At 41.8% G+C, this 15881-nt stretch overlaps 3 protein-coding genes across 5 annotated transcripts; all 3 read right to left on the minus strand.

Moving 5' to 3' along the window:
• Positions 1 to 527: 527 nt before the first annotated feature.
• Positions 528 to 12060, minus strand: LOC111962109 (sorting and assembly machinery component 50 homolog A). Of its 3 annotated transcripts, none has more exons than XM_023984940.1 (15): positions 11897 to 12060; positions 9081 to 9191; positions 8820 to 8921; positions 8627 to 8714; positions 8387 to 8493; positions 7994 to 8124; positions 7769 to 7856; positions 7389 to 7517; positions 6784 to 6855; positions 6575 to 6661; positions 6280 to 6350; positions 3305 to 3372; positions 3076 to 3222; positions 1153 to 1294; positions 528 to 899 (listed from the first exon to the last, which is right to left on the minus strand). In XM_023984940.1, the coding sequence occupies exons 1-15, from the start codon at positions 11978 to 11980 to the stop codon at positions 854 to 856; spliced, it is 1473 nt and encodes a 490-aa protein (XP_023840708.1). In that variant the 5' UTR covers positions 11981 to 12060; the 3' UTR covers positions 528 to 853. The 3 variants fall into 3 exon arrangements, with proteins under 3 accessions (XP_023840708.1, XP_023840709.1, XP_023840710.1); XM_023984941.2 differs by having other exon boundaries at positions 9099 to 9191; positions 11897 to 12053; XM_023984942.2 differs by lacking the exon at positions 9081 to 9191 and having other exon boundaries at positions 11897 to 12053.
• Positions 12061 to 12447: 387 nt separating this feature from the next.
• efcab10 (EF-hand calcium binding domain 10) lies at positions 12448 to 13959 on the minus strand. Its single transcript, XM_023984943.2, has 4 exons — positions 13748 to 13959; positions 12981 to 13145; positions 12639 to 12729; positions 12448 to 12511 (listed from the first exon to the last, which is right to left on the minus strand). The coding sequence occupies exons 1-4, from the start codon at positions 13848 to 13850 to the stop codon at positions 12466 to 12468; spliced, it is 405 nt and encodes a 134-aa protein (XP_023840711.1). The 5' UTR covers positions 13851 to 13959; the 3' UTR covers positions 12448 to 12465.
• Positions 13960 to 14095: 136 nt separating this feature from the next.
• On the minus strand, positions 14096 to 15631 carry uqcc6 (ubiquinol-cytochrome c reductase complex assembly factor 6). Its single transcript, XM_023984948.2, has 3 exons — positions 15543 to 15631; positions 14959 to 15098; positions 14096 to 14769 (listed from the first exon to the last, which is right to left on the minus strand). Exons 2-3 carry the CDS (start codon positions 15064 to 15066, stop codon positions 14668 to 14670), a joined length of 210 nt encoding a protein of 69 aa, XP_023840716.1. The 5' UTR covers positions 15067 to 15098; positions 15543 to 15631; the 3' UTR covers positions 14096 to 14667.
• Between the last annotated feature and the right edge of the window lie 250 nt (positions 15632 to 15881).

Raw genomic sequence — 15881 nt, forward strand, 5'->3', positions numbered from 1 at the left:
TCAAACAACATCCACGTTCTGCAATGTTAATCTTCATCATATTCCCTAAAATACTGTTGTTTACATTTTACGAGTGCCGAGTGAAGTAATCAATTTGATAGCAAACACATATCCTATACATAAAGTAGGGATACTGGCCCGTTCATTTACTTAATTATTTATTGGCACAGCTTCTTTTTTATTTTATTTAACCAGGCAAGTCAGTTAAGAACAAATTATTTTTTACAATGATGGCCTAGTAACAGGGCAGAACGACAGATTTTCTACCTTGTCAGCTCTGGGATTTGATCTAGCAGCCTTTCGGTTGCTGGCCCAACGCTCTAACCACTAGGCTACCTGCCACCCCAATAACTAATATACTGGCCCAACGCTCTAACCACTAGGCTACCTGCCACCCCAATAACTAATATACTGCTGTCCTTAATAACTAATATACTCTCTGAACAACTCAAGCACTAACCACAAATCCATGCCATGCAAAATCAACCGGAAGGTAGGTCAATGCCATAGAAAGACACATACTAGTGTGGTTTTTGAATACCTGTAGAGGGGTACATAATTTATTACCGAGCATAATAATCCAGACCACATTATTTGACTCATGATAAGGGCACTCATGGCTGATATGTCACCTTTGGCTTCCACATCTTGAGCACTGGTGGCTCCAGTCATTCATTTGTACTGGAGGAAAACCTCCATTGTTGCCTCGTCCATTATACAATAGTTTGGTTGTAGTAGCCATTGCATTCCCAGCAACCTTCGGTGTGCTGCAAGGGTCCAGACGTCTCACTTACTAAAACCAATTAAACAAACTCCTGTAGTCCACAACTCAATTCAGCAAGACAGCAGGACATCACAGGAATCGGATTCCAGCTCCAAACTGAAACCCGTCGCATATCCTAAACAAAAAGACTTAAGTGTTATTTTTAACAGTAACTCGATACCCTTTTCACAATATTGAGCCAAACTGATCAAAGCCGAGCTGTACTGGGCTGGCCTGGTTATGCATCCACCGTAGTTMCTGAAACCATGCTGGAAAGGACAACACGGTTCGAGTCGGCCTTATAGTTTGAATCAGGCATAAAAGTGTACTGCTCATCTATATACTATCACGTCATGGTTTGACAACAGAATGGGCAGATATTAGGCTACCTGTCTCCACTCTGGACGCCCATGGGAATGCAATAGTTGAGCTCCAGCCGGGCGATGTTTCCGAGTCGCAGCACAATTCCCGCTCCGTAAGACCAGCGGATACACTCTGCCAGTTTCCTCAGGTGTGCTTGAGGCCCGTCACCTACAGGAAAACACAGCCTGAGTAAACCTTGAGCAGTGGTTCCCAAACTTTTTCACTCAGGCTCCCCTTCCAGCATTGAGGAACTTTCCCCCCCCCGCGCCACGTCTATTTCTATGGGCACAAGCACTGTTCTTGACGCAACCTGTTCACATCCCTCTTGTTGGCAGAGAGAACATTTTGCAGGTTTAAAGCTCATTTCCCACAATTCTACACATTTTGTCATGAGGTGCAMAAAATATTTTGKGGTTTAAAAGCGAATTGTCTTGCAATTCTATCCATGTCTAATGTGTATTCATGTGATATGAGTGACTCAAACATTACTACACAATCTATGGGCTAAAAAAAACATTTTGATCTGGACATTTCTGACAAGTTATAAGTAGCTCTCTAAGGTATGCAATGACTGACATGACCAGAGAACAACTGATGATGCACTACCCAATCTCGAAATTGCACATTGTGCATTCTACTGCGACAACTTTTAAGAGTAGGTTGAAAGCCGAGCTGAGTTGCCCTAGGGAGCGCGCCCCACAGTATGGGAACCACAAAGCTAGAGTACTGAAAAGCATAGATGATTCTCTTTCCCTGTATAAAGTCGCAGAATAGACCATTGTGCAATGAACTTCCATTTCTAGCAAGCGGGGAAGTTAGCTATCACCATAGTGACCACAAAGCTCATCACTAAGCTAAGGACCCTGGGACTATACACCTCCCTCTGCAACTGGATCCTGGACTTRCTGACGGACCGCCCCCAGGTGGTAAGGGTAGGCAACAACACATCTGCCACGCTGATCCTCAACACTGGGGCCCCTCAGGGGTGCGTGCTTAGTCCCCTCCTGTACTTCCTATTCACCCACGACTGTGTGTGACTATAGGAAAAGGAGGAACAAACAGGCCACTATTAACATCAATGGGACTGAAGTGGAGCAGGTCGAGAGTTTCAAGTTCCTTGGTGTCTACATCACCAACAAACTATCATGGTCCAAACACACCAAGACAGTCGTGAAGAGGGCACAACAACACCTTTTCCCCCTCAGTTGACTGAAAAGATTTGGCATGAGTCCCCATATCCTCAAAGAGTTCTACAGCTGCACCATCGAGAGCATCCTGACCGGTTGCATCACCACCTGGTATMGCAACTGCTCGGTCTCTGACCGGAAGGCGCTACAGAGGGTAGTGCGTACGGCCCAGTACATCACTGGGGCCAAGCTTCCTGACATCCAGGACCTATATACTAGGCGGTGCCAGAGGAAGGAAAGTGGTACCAGAGCACCAAGTCTAGGACCAAAAGGTTCCTTAACAGCTTCTACCCCCAAGCCATAAGACTGCTGAACAACTAAACTAATCAAATGGCCACCCGGACTATTTACAGCTACTCGCTGTTTACTATCTATGCATAMTCACTTTACAAATTACCTCGATTAACCTGTACCCCTGGACATTGACTCGGGTACCCCCTGAATAATGCCTCTTTATTGTTATGTACATTTGTGTTACTTTTAGATTAATTTTTTGGGAAATATTTTATTAACTCTTTCTTGAACTGCATTGTTGGTTAAGGGCTTAATTAAGTAAGTAAGTAATAATTTCACGGTAAGGTCTACACCTGTTGTATTTGGCGCATGTGACAAATAACATTTGATTTGCTTATTAAAAAAATGCTGCTTATTACTAGGTGGTGCCACTCCTTCCAATATAATGCTGATTGAGTCCTGCATTTCTCATACTGATGTATTTGTACAACATTGATTGTGGGGTGAATTACATCTTTAAACACCCACCATAGTTGAGGTTACACAGGTTCCCGGCATTGAGGAAGAAGTGGATCCTGAAGAGGTCTCCGAATCCCCCTTTGCCTAGATGGAAGGGCAGCGGACTATACAGGTGGACGGCTCCAGCCCAATACACCTCACCTCCCAGGTAGTCACCTGTCATACCAACAATAAAACCACACATGTGATGTGAGAATGTAACCTAAATCGGACTTTATTGAAATGGATAACATCTCACCTTCACTCTGAGGGCCGATGCTGTACATACTGAAGCCCCTGACGCTAGTAGGACCACCGAGATAGAACCTAAGAGACGAATAGGTCAGAAATCTAATCAAATTGTATTTGTCACATGCTTCGTCAACAACAGGTGTAGACTAACAATGAAATGCTTACTTACGGGCCCTTCCCACAATGCAAAGAGGGGAAAAAAGTGAAATAATAGAAAAATAATAACCCAAGGAATAAATAAACAATGAGTAATGATAACTTGGCTARATARACGGGGTACCAGTACCGGTTGATGTGCAGGGGTATGAGGTAACAGGATAGATAAGAAACAGTAACAGCAGTGTACGTGATGAGTCAAAAGAGTTAGTGCAAAATGGGTCAATGCAGATAGTTAAATAGTTAACCAATAGCTACTTGGACAAACAATTTTTCAGTCTTATGGCTTGMGGGTAGAAGCTGTTCAGGGTCCTGTTGGTTCCAAGACTTGGTGCATCGGTGCCGCTTGCCGGGCGCTAGAAGAGAGAACAGTCTATGACTTGGGTGGCTGGAGTCTGACAATTCTTAGGGCCTTCCTCTGACACTGCCTAGTATAGAGGTCCTGGATGGCAGGGAGCTCGGCCCCAGTGATGAACTGGGCCGTACGCACTACCCTCTGTAGCGCCTTGCGGTCGGGTGCCGAGCAGTTGCAGGTAGAAAACCATTGAAGGGTCAAGAAACAACATGGTATACAGATAACGTGGGAGGCCACATTAAAATCGTCTCGCGGGCCATGTTTGACACCTGCCGTGGAAATTCATACTGACAGAGACTTTGTCATTTCCTCAAACAATCGTCTATATTTAATATCGATTAATTATTGCAATAATGAAACTAGTCAACCGAGTAGCCTAACCTTTGCGCAAATGCAGAGTACTATACAGTGCTGTGAAAAAATATTTGCCCCCTTGCCGATTTCTTATTTTTTTGCACATTTGTCACACTTAAATGTTTCAGATCATCAAATAAATTTAAATATTACACAAAGATAACCCAAGTAAACACAAAATGCATTTTTTAAGTGATGATTTTATTTATTAAGGGAAAAAATCTATCCGAACCTTCATGGCCCTATGTGACAAAGTAATTGCCCCCCCTCCCCCTTGTTAAATCATGAATTTACTGTGGTTGATCACATTTTTTGGAAAGCTGAGTTCAATTTCACTAGGCACACCCAGGCCTGATTACTGCCAGACCTGTTGAATCAAGAAATCACTTAAATAGAACCTGTCTGACAAGGTGAAGTAGCCAAAAGATCTCAAAAAGCAAGACATCATGCCGCGATCCAAAGAAATTCAGGAACAGATGAGAAACAAAGTTATTGACATCTATCAGTCTGGAAAGGGTTACAAAGCCATTTCTAAAGCTTTGGGACTCCAGCGAACCACTGTGAGAGACATTATCCACAAATGGAGAGAATTTGGAACAGTAGTGAACCTTCACAGGAGCGGCCGGGCTACCAAAATTACCCTAAGGGCGCAGCGACGACTCATCCAAGAGGTCACTAAAGAACCCACAACAACATCAGGTCAGTGTTCATGACTCAAACCATAAGAAAGAGACTGGGCAAAAATGGCATCCATGGCAAGTTCCAAGGCGAAAACCACTGCTGACCAAAAAGAACATAAAGGCTCATTTCACTTTTGGCAAAAAACATCTTGATGATCCCCAAGACTTTTGAGAAAATATTCTGTGGACTGACGAGACAAAAGTTGAACTTTTTGGAAGGTGTGCGTCCCGTTACATCTGGCATAAAAGTAACACAGCATTTCAGAAAAATAACATCATTCCAACAGTCAAATGTGGTGGTAGTGTGATGTTCTGGGGCTGCTTTGCTGCTTCAGGACCTGGACGACTTGCTGTGGTTGATGGAACCATGAATTCTGCTCTCTACCATAAAATCCTGAAGAAGAATATCCAGCCATCCGTTCATGACCTCAAGCTGAAGCGCACTTGGGTTCTGCAGCAGGACAATGATCCAAAACACACCAGCAAGTCCACCTCTGAATTGGCTTTAAAAAAATAAAATTAAGGTTTTGGAGTGGCCTAGTCAAAGTCTGGACTTGAATCCGATTGAGATGCTGTGGCGTGACCTTAAAGGTGGTTCATGCTCGAAAACCCTCCAATGTGGCTGAACTAAAACAATTCTGCAAAGAAGAGTGGGACAAAATTCCTCCACAGCGATGTGAAAAACTCATTGCCAGTTATCGCAAACGCTTGATTGCTGTTGTTGCTGCTGAGGGTGGTACAACCAGTTATTAGGTTTAGGGGGCAAATACTTTTTCACATAGGGCCATGAAGGTTTGGATAGCTTTTTCCCCTTAATAAATAAAATCATCACTTAAGAACAGCATTTTGTGTATACTTGGGTTATCTTTGTGTAATATTTAAATTTGTTTGATGATCTAAAACATTTAAGTGTGACAAATGTGCAAAAAAACAAGAAATCAGGAAGGGGGCAAATACTTTTTCACCGCACTGTATATAGCTGACACTAACAATGCTGGGTCATGGATGGTTCCACCCCCTTCATGCAGATTGGGGGCATCATAAGCCACTCTGGGTTCATCCGGTCGTTATCTGCACAGGGTGGCTGTCTTAACCCCGCCCTGGCTTAGTTCCCCAGATGCAAGAATGATTTTGAGACAATGAGGGATTGTTCTACTCCTAAGCTATCCCTAGTAAAACACATTCTTGTCTTTGCAACGCAGTCTTTAACTCATTTGTCAGCTCAAGTCATCTCTAGTGACCATTCGCCCAGATTAGCTGCAGGGAACTAGAGCGGAGACCATAAAAACACAGCATTAGCAGGACAGAAATGTCTTCCTATTCGTTACGTATTAATTGCTAACTATTAATATCAAACAAATCAGGTAAACACATCGTTTTTCTCACACACCCCAGCTTTTCAGTGACGGCATTGTGGAATAGAGAGTATTGTCTTACCTGTCAGCAATGCAAGTTGGCTTATCTCCAATGGGCAGGAGGCATCCCCCCCAGAGAGATGCAGACAGGACCTGGAAGATAGAGGAAGAGGTCTCAACAAAAGTGCTCTCCTACTTGCTCTTTTTCCCCCAACCTGACCACAACCATTTTTCAACCCTCCATCAACAAGCTGTTGGTTAGAACTTGTGTTTACTGTAAAGGTGATTATTACTATTCCAAACTTTAGATCCATGTGTGTAACTCAAGTTCACACACAAATMTCTTCCTGATAAATAAAAACAATTCAGGTTCTCACCGAGTCCCAGAAGAGACGTCTGTTAAACTGGATCTCAAAGTCCTCCTTCAGGAAGCTGGCATCTCCTCCAGTGTATCCTGCCAACTCCTGCAAAACCACAACGATGCATCGCCTGAATGTGTTGTCGGTTCAAAATGGTTTGGGAAATGGTTTAAATAGGAAATCATTACTGGCTGCAACACCGGGTCAGGTAATGTAAACCTACACACCTGGTTGATCTTCAGCAAGGCACCCCTCCTGGGAAGYATTGCCGAGTTTCTGGTGTCGATGACCATGGAGTGCTGTGATTGCAAAGGAGAAGAGACATATTGATGAAAAGTATTGTCTCAAATGTCTCAGTGGGTCGAATCCTAACTTGAGATTTTGACAACATCAATGCAAGATTTACACAGAAACCCAAATTAAGTATACAGATCTGAAAATAGAATTTGAGTCCAAATGTATCATCACGATTAGGCAAGACTGCCTTCTCATCTTGTGCACCAGAGGCATGGTATGGTCTACAATCCATGCTTAATCTAGATATGTTAAGTGTCACTGAATTAATTAAACATTTTGATGGGAGACTCTGTTACAGAGGAGTGTAAATCCTTTTTTAAAGGCTGGATCATGTTGTTGAATTGTTTGTATTGTTGTATGTTTTTAATTCTGTAATGTATTGATTGTTGCTGCCTTCTTGGCCAGGTCTCCCTTGAAAAAGAGACACTGGGTCTCAATGGGCTTTTCCTGATTAAAAATATATATTTTAATGTTTTATCCCTGGTACTAAAGGTAGTTGTGTGGGGACTGTGAAGCGGAACTGAAGTCCCGGTACCGAGAGTGATGACTTGAGGGAGTGGCCGCTCTCCTCCCGGACTGCAAACGATGCGGTACGCTCCAGACAGCCCAGCTCTCGCCACACACCCTCCCACTTCAGGGTGTGGTTTGTCTTCCAGAGAGGGAACTGTTTGCATACAAAAAAGAAAGGGAGAAACCCGAGAGGATCAAGCATTTGCAAAAGCATTACCAGTAGGATGAAATTGAATAGAAAAATAGCAGAGAAATTCRATTCTACTCATATTAGTTAGCATAACAGCAAAAATAAACCAATCACCTTGGTTATTTCACACAGAGTCCAGAGGTAACACAGAGCACAGGAGTATACCAAATGAGAACTTGTACAATAATGATAGATTAATGGAAAATTATCTTTACACTGAATTCTGTGGAGACGCCGCGATCAGTCTCTCTCAGCGAGCTCCATGGAAATTGGCCTGCAACTTTGTACAAGTTGACAGCGAAACTGCAACAGCCAGAGAAAGTCAATTAGATTGATACCAAACAAAAAGAGCTCAGGGAAATGCAGAATAAACAACAACACAATTCACTGTTTTTGAAGCATTGCTAATAATGGAATTAGCAGCTTTGTTTATCTCATACTTGCGCTCAAAGTGGCCAGGTTGGGGCTTGAAGAACGACAGCCCATAGGAAGTCTCTTTGGTGCCGTAGGAGACCTGGAAAGTGAGCTTTTCTGCAGAACCGAAGACATTGGGCAGCTTGAGACCAAGAACCTAAAGTAGGAGGCAGTAAAAACAGAGGATGGTACCTCAATTGCACTTGTAATCACCACCATGGCTCAAACTAAATGAATCTTTCCTCAATTCCTGGTATCCGCTCTCCTCGCTTCCTTCTCAAAAGGCATTGGAGAAGGTCCTAGGGGAGGGATCTTGGACCTTCTCCTCCAGTACGGTTGAGAAGGAGGCGAGGCGATAGGACGTGAGGAATGAATTGAAACAATGCATTGAACAGAGCCCATCACTCAGGAGTTCTCACCATGCAGCCTTCGTTATTTCCAACCATGGTGTTATAGCTACCAGTCATGCGTCTCAGCTCAGTCACATCAAACGTCACATCTAGCCCATTAGGCAGAGCATCCACCCCTGAAAGGAAGTATTGTTGTTGTTGTGAGTGCTTTACCTACTTTCCCATTCATTTTAGTCCCTTCCAAAGTAACATACTACATTTTGGACAAGATACTGTCGTCAGAATAGATCCCCTTTCTAACCACAGTACCTCGTGAGGTATCGATGACAACCTCCACTTGTCTGAAGATACCGAGACGCAGGAGCTTTTGTCTGGCTTCGTGGGCTCTCCTCATGACCTAGAACAAACAGTAAACAAAGTCAATCCTACTTTTGCTACAGTCTCTATACAGACTCCACACGTGAATAAACATGGTCTGTACTGTACTGATAGAATCACTCACATCAATCAAGTTCTTGGCACGGAAGACATCAGCAATCTCGTATGTTAAGCAATCCTCCTTGGTTCTTCCGAGACCATCTATGTGTACACGCTGGACTATGACCTACAGGACAAATATATAAAATGTGTTATAATCAGCAGTGACAGCCAACAATTAAAAAGGTAACTTTTACATTCAACCACACAGAAATTCTTATGGATTAAGTCACAACTTGAGTCAATGCGGTTTTCATTCAGGACTGAGTGACCAAAAAAAACATACAGCTTTGTTTTCAAGGACCTCTTGTTTTGACTCCTGCTCCATATCTGGCCTCTCAATGTCATCTGCATGAAACCCCAGCTCGGGTCCCTGCATTGGCAGAGGATCAAGACTCTGCAACAAAACAGATTTAGTGATGAATACGATGACTTATCAGGCTATATCTTGAATATTAAAGCTATCTGTACAAAACTCATTAGCTGAACAGGTAATTAGGTGGATGTAGTGTTTTGGTCATTATGATAAGGTACTAGTTAATCTCAATATTTGTATTTTTATTTATTATGGAGTAGCGGCCCTCAAGCCACTACTCTACTACCATATACAGTTGAAGTGGGAAGTTTACATACACCTTAGCCAAATACATTTAAACTCAGTTTTTCACAATTCCTGACATTTAATCCTAGTAAAAATGCCCTGTCCACCACTTTATTTTAAGAATGTGAAATGTCAGAATAATAGAAGAGAGAATTATTTATTTCAGCTTTTATTTCTTTCATCACATTCCAAATGGGTCAGAAGTTTACATACACTTAATTAGTATTTGGTAGCATTGCCTTTTAATTGTTTAACTTGGGTCAAACATTTCGGGTAGCCTTCCACAAGCTTCCCACAATAAGTTGGGTGAATTTTGGCCCATTCCTCCTGATAGAGCTGGTGTAACTGAGTCAGGTTTGTAGGCCTCCTTGCTTGCACACGCTTTTCAGTTCTGCCCACAAATGTTCTATAGGATTGAGGTCAGGGCTTTGTCATGGCCACTCCAATACCTTGACTTTGATGTCCTTAAGCCATTTTGCCACAACTTTGGAAGTATGCTTGGGGTCATTGTCCATTTGGAAGACCCATTTGCAACCAAGCTTTAACTTCCTGACTTATGTCGCTTCAATATATCCACATAATGTTCCATCATCATGATGGATCTATTTTGTGAAGTGCACCAGTCCCTCCTGCAACAAAGCACCCCCACAACATGATGCTGCCACCCCCGTTCTTCACGGTTGGGATGGTGCTCTTCGGCTTGCAAGCCTCCCCCTTTTTCCTCCAAACATAACGATGGTCATTATGGCCAAACAGTTCCATTTTTGTTTCATCAGACCAGAGGACATTTCTCCAAAAAGTACGATCTTTGTCCCCATCTGCAGTTGCAAACCGTAGTCTGGATTTTTTGTGGCAGTTTTGGAGCAGTGGCTTCTTCCTTGCTGACCGGCCTTTCAGGTTATGTCGATATAGGACTCGTTTTACTGTGGATATAGATACTTTAGTACCCGTTTCCTACAGCATCTTCACAAGGTCCTTTGCTGTTGTTATGGGATTGATTTGCATTTTTCGCACCAAAGTATGTTCATCTCTAGGAAACAGAACGTCTCCTTCCTGAGTGGTATGACGGCTGCGTGGTCCCATGGTGTTTATACTTGCGTATTATTGTTTGTACAGATGAACGTGGTACCTTCAGGCGTTTGGAAATTGCTCCCAAGGATGAACCAGACTTGTGGAGATCTACATGTTTTTTTTCTGAGGTCTTGGCTGATATCTTTTGATTTTCTCATGTCAAGCAAAGAGACACTGCGTCTGAAGGTAGGCCTTGAAATACATCCACAGGTACACCTCCAAGTGACTCAAATGATGTCAATRAGCCTATCAGAAGCTTCTATAGCCATTACATAATTTTCTGGAATTTTCCAAGCTTTTTAAAGGCACAGTCAACTTAGTGTATGTAAACTTCTGACCCACTGGAATTGTGATACAGTGAATTATAAGTTAAATAATCTGTCTGTAAACAATTGTTGGAAAAATTACTTGTGTCATGCACAAAGTAGATGTGCAAGTCCTAACCGACTTGCCAAAACTATAGTTTGTTAACAAGAAATTTGTGGAGTGGTTGAAAAACGAATTTTAATGACTCCAACCTAAGTGTATGTAAACTTCCGACTTCAACTGTATCTACAACACAAAATCCATGTGTGCGTGTGTGTATAGTGGGTATGTTATCATGTGTGTCTGTCTCTTCACAGTGCCCGCTGTTCCATCAAGTGTATTTGTATGTTTTTTTAAATCAGATTTTACTGCTTGCATGTGTTACTTGATGTGGAATAGAGTTCCATGTGGTCGTGGCTTTACTAGTACTGTGCGCCTCCCATAGTCTGTTCTGGACTTGGGGACTGTGAAGAGACCTCTGGTGGAATGTCTTGTGGGGTATGCATTACATGAGGGTCTGAGCTGTGTGCTAATAGTTTAAACAGACAGCACAGTGCATTCAACATGTCAATACTTCTGACATAAACAAGTAGTGATGAAGTCTAGCTCTACTTTGAGCCTGGAGAGATTGACATGCATATTAACGTTAGCTCTCCGTGTACATATGCAAGGACCAGTCGTGCTGACCTGTTCGGTTCTTTCCTTCCCTCTTTGTGGCACCTGACCACAAGACTGGTATTTACAAGACACATTCTTCAAAATGTCATTAGTTTAATTTACTGGACATTTTCAGCTTGTGGTTAAGCATCTAATAGTGTAAATGGTTAATGCACCCCCATGCATATGATGTGTCCTCACTATTTCAGATCAGTGGCTGTAGTGAGCGCGATACACGAGCAACGTTCACCAATGTTGTTGTTGCAATTATGCAACACTGTTAATTTCCTTCACTTACAAGGACAAGGTATGGACAGTTCGTGTTTCTGGAGTTTAGCTAGCTGCCATAGTTGGCAAGCAGTCCAACTGGACCCCTTTCGTTTTGCGTGCTGACTACGCTAGCTATTCCGGTTACTGTACTCAGAGGTCATGCGTTCACCCTTTGCATTTTAAGCAGTTATCCTTACCCTCGCGTGGACGGTGCCCATGATTAAGTCTTGAATGTAACGCACTTCAAATGTTGGTGTTTGTTTTAAGAAATGAAGGGACATTTAATTCACACTCGGCTCAAGAGATATGTGGCTTCGTGGACGCCATGACACCACCAACACCACGCCCCCTCATCCACCCTGGGGGTGTTCAAGATGTCAACGTTTCACAATATATTGCAGAACAAAATAAATTGCAAACAGTCGCTTACTGTAAACACAAAACAATAGTGTACACATAAAACCTCTTGATAGCCAGTAAAATGAATATTTTCAAAACTGAAGCTTTGCTTAGTTAACATATAATAACATGTACTTGGATTTGMGTAGGACTTTTGGAACGGGTGCATGCCCATTTATGTATGGTGGACAAGCCGAGACAACTTGCATTCAAGACTGTGACAATACTGGGTCCAGACAACACACATCTYACTATAACTAATCCAATTTGACCATTACTTTCATTATTATGAATAGTTCATATAGCCATCATAAACATATCAGTCACATATCAGTCACTCAGAGTGATGGGACAGAGATCTCCAATTTTATTTAGATATAAACGTTGCTGAGCTTCTCTGTAAGCCCTCCTTCCTGTAAATAAATATAGAAAAAATGACAAAGATAATCACATCACACAGTGTCTCACAATAACAAACATTTTATCTACTGAATGAATATTTGGCTTATGTTTGACTTAAAAGAGATCCATAGATCTTACGCCTCTCTCTTGAAGGTTTCGTGAGATATCTTGTCCTTGGCCACACCTTCAGGACACTCATTAAACTTCTCAATCCCCAAAGTGGTTAGTGCTGTGAAACAGAATCATACATAGTATGTTGAATGAGTGTTTCCTTGGGAGTGATGGAGAGGCATAAACATTAGGTTGTGGTATAGTATTATTAGACTTATAGGCTTAGACTTATATAGGCTGAATCCTCTGTATTCCCTTGGTATGCCCCCTACTTGTTTTTGATGCACTTATCTGATACAGTCCAATCCCCTCCATATTGTTTCTCGGCCATTGCCTCGCACATGATCAAATGGCCAATTTCTGACTCACCCTCCTTGTACTGAAAAAAAGTGATGTGCCCTTGGTTGTTAGGATCCAAGATGCCCAAAACGGCATCCAGGTTTGTGTCATTGAACAGGCTTGGGCAATCCAGTGACCGCATTTTGGATGCTCTCAGTTGTTCAAGCTGTGTGATCAGGAACTCGTTTGGTCTCTCTGTAGTAGAAACAGCACAGATGATGGGGGAAAAGACATGTCATGTGTAGGTAGGCTATGTCATAGGAATGATCCTCCTGTTTTGCAGTAGATCACACATTGCCTCTGTACCGGTACCCCCTGTATATGGCCTCGCTATTGTTATTTTACTGCTGCTGTTTAATTATTTGTTACTTTTATTTTCTATTTTTTACTTTTTACTTCTCAAAGCATTGTTGGTTAATGGCTTGTAAGTAAGCATTTCACGGTAAGGTCTACTACACCTGTTGTATTCGGCCCATGTGACAAATACAACTTGATTTGACTTTAACCCGACCTTATATCTCAACCATTCTCTTTTGCAAACTAGTGTGAAACAGATCATGAAAAACAACACTATAGTATAAGAAAGAATACAAAACACGAGATTTGGGGGGGATTTAAATGACTAATGTTGCCAAAGAGGATGCTAGTGAGGAGTTTATTATGACGGCCCTCTTTCCTAACGTTAGTCAATCAGTCAGTGTAGTTAGCGTTAGCACATCAGGCTAGCTTACGTTTTACTTCAACCACCAAACAAGATGGGAAGAAAATGTTAACAAATAATGAAAAATAAGTCTAACCTGGTCTGTAAAAGAAGAGCATGCTTGTTAAATTATCCATGAGTTCGATAATTTTGTGTTTTCTAAGATAATCTGCAGCCTCTTGCTCTCTTGGTGTCGCCATTCTTCTGAAAAGTATATGTAGCTAGCTACATTGGTTGCTATGGATACGCCAAATCGTCTGGCGCTGTCTGCGAGAATGGTCTGCTGTGCGCTCCTCCTCGTCTAGCGCTCTGAATGATCAAAATCAGAATGATAACTATAAGAATAATTTAAGTTTATTCATTAATAAATAATGACTCAGATTTTGATATATATTTTGTTGTTGTTGCGTGTGGACCCAACATAAAAGTCTATTAAAAGCATAAACACAATAAACATTTTATTCACATCTGTTGATTTAAAACCCAATGAACATTTCATACATACAGTATCTGACATACTCATACTAGTCTGCGCAGAATCTACATGAGTGATCCATCAAAAGACATGGTTAAAACTTGAGCTCACTTTGCTATGGCTCTCACATCAAGAACAGCAAAGAGGTGTCTGCTCTGGAAGTTGTCCTATACTCTAGACCTCATGAGTTCTCCATGACAATAGGTTCGATAAACACAATTGTAGGCTCCTGACCTAAATGTAAATAAGAATTTGTTATTAACTAACTTGCCTAGTTAAATAAAGGTTCCATTTTTTTTATAGTCTGAGGAGCCTGAAGCTCCATCCAGCCATGTGAACACATCATTGCCTGGAGCAACTTTGAATAGCATTGCACACGTCAACTTATACCACATTCGTTTCAAAACAAATGTGATACACACAGGTACATCCAATTTTTCTTATTCACATTTGTCCCTATGTGGTTTTTAAACATGTGCAATATGTACAAGGATTGCTCTAGTTAGATACTGTACAAAAATTTAATCAGTCTATGGAAAGGGTCACTGTCTTTGGGCAGCAACGGCAGCAGCCTCTTCTCTGGCTTTAAATCCCAGCAGTTCAGTCCTCAATTCGCCAGGTTTGGGAGGGATTTCTGGAATAGTCTGGCAAAGGGAAATAAAAAGGTGCATGCATTACATTGGAGTATCAGCAACATTATAAGCAATGCATTTATGATCTTATGAGCAAGTACGCAAAACACAAGACAATGTGGACCCTTCATTTTACGATACATGTGGTCATATAATGAAAAAGCAAAATGGGGAAGGATAGGAGTTTGTTTCCATGCTTACCAGATCGGGTCTGTAGTACTGATGGACAACCTCTGCTCCGACAAACATAGATAGTACACTGGCACCAAACATCCTCAGGTACCGAGGCCAAGACACACCAGCTGGCATCTTCACATCAGCCAAGAGGACCAATCAGTTACCTATACGGGGGAGAGACAGACAGTGGTATAGTGATAGTCATTAGCATGAAGCTGGAAAATTTTGATTGGTTCCAGGTGGGTGGGCGTTGTGCTAACCCTAACATCATTATTGTATCGAATAATCAACACAACATGCTAAGGAGTTGTAGTAGGGTACATTCATGACTTTCAATAATCACAGCCACAAGAAACACATAGTTTACATGTTAAACCCAGATTTTCTGACATTACATGGCACATCATCAGGGATCCATTGCCATACTGCTACAGTAGTTCTAGGTCTCCAAAATCTCTTATATCTCAATCCTTAGCTAGCTATGTCACTTAGCATATGTAACGTTACCTAGCTAGCTAAGTAGCTAGCAAGCTAGTAGTAGATATTTTGTCTTTGCTCCATAGTCATACCACCTAAAATAAACACTTGCACTCAGCTATTAACATTACCTTGCTCTATTCTGAAACAGACAAAAGGCGGGTTTGAAAAACGGTCGTTATCCAACAGAAATCTATTTATCATTGAAGCACATCGGCAGGTCACTTAACGTGGCAGGTCACTTAACGTAACAGCTCTGCTAACACAGCCTTCTTCTTCTTCTTTTTTAGAATGTTATGTTACCTGTGTGGGTAATATTGGCGCGCTACTGCCACCTATCGCGTTCCATTTTCGAGAGATGGAATCTTTAGTTGTGAAATTCTGAAACTACTTTTTCATTCTGGTCAAAAGCGTAATGTACCTACATTATGTAGATAAGCTACATTTAAATATAATGGGTTAATGGCACA

The sequence above is a fragment of the Salvelinus sp. IW2-2015 genome, linkage group LG4q.1:29, assembly GCF_002910315.2.
Source record: "Salvelinus sp. IW2-2015 linkage group LG4q.1:29, ASM291031v2, whole genome shotgun sequence".
Classification (NCBI taxonomy): Eukaryota; Metazoa; Chordata; class Actinopteri; order Salmoniformes; family Salmonidae; genus Salvelinus; species Salvelinus sp. IW2-2015.

Bases quoted from the DNA above. Each gene is read 5' to 3' on its own strand.
- efcab10 (XM_023984943.2), bottom strand. From the start codon at position 13,850: ATGGCGACACCAAGAGAGCAAGAGGCTGCAGATTATCTTAGAAAACAC. The intron at 13,146-13,747 runs GTTAGACTTATT...TTTCTACTACAG, and splicing joins GCTCTTCTTTTACAGACCAG to AGAGACCAAACGAGTTCCTG. The intron at 12,512-12,638 runs GTAAGATCTATG...ATTTATTTACAG, and splicing joins GAAACCTTCAAGAGAGAGGC to GAAGGAGGGCTTACAGAGAA.
- uqcc6 (XM_023984948.2), bottom strand. From the start codon at position 15,066: ATGCCAGCTGGTGTGTCTTGGCCTCGGTACCTGAGGATGTTTGGTGCC. The intron at 14,770-14,958 runs GTAAGCATGGAA...TCCCTTTGCCAG, and splicing joins AGTACTACAGACCCGATCTG to ACTATTCCAGAAATCCCTCC.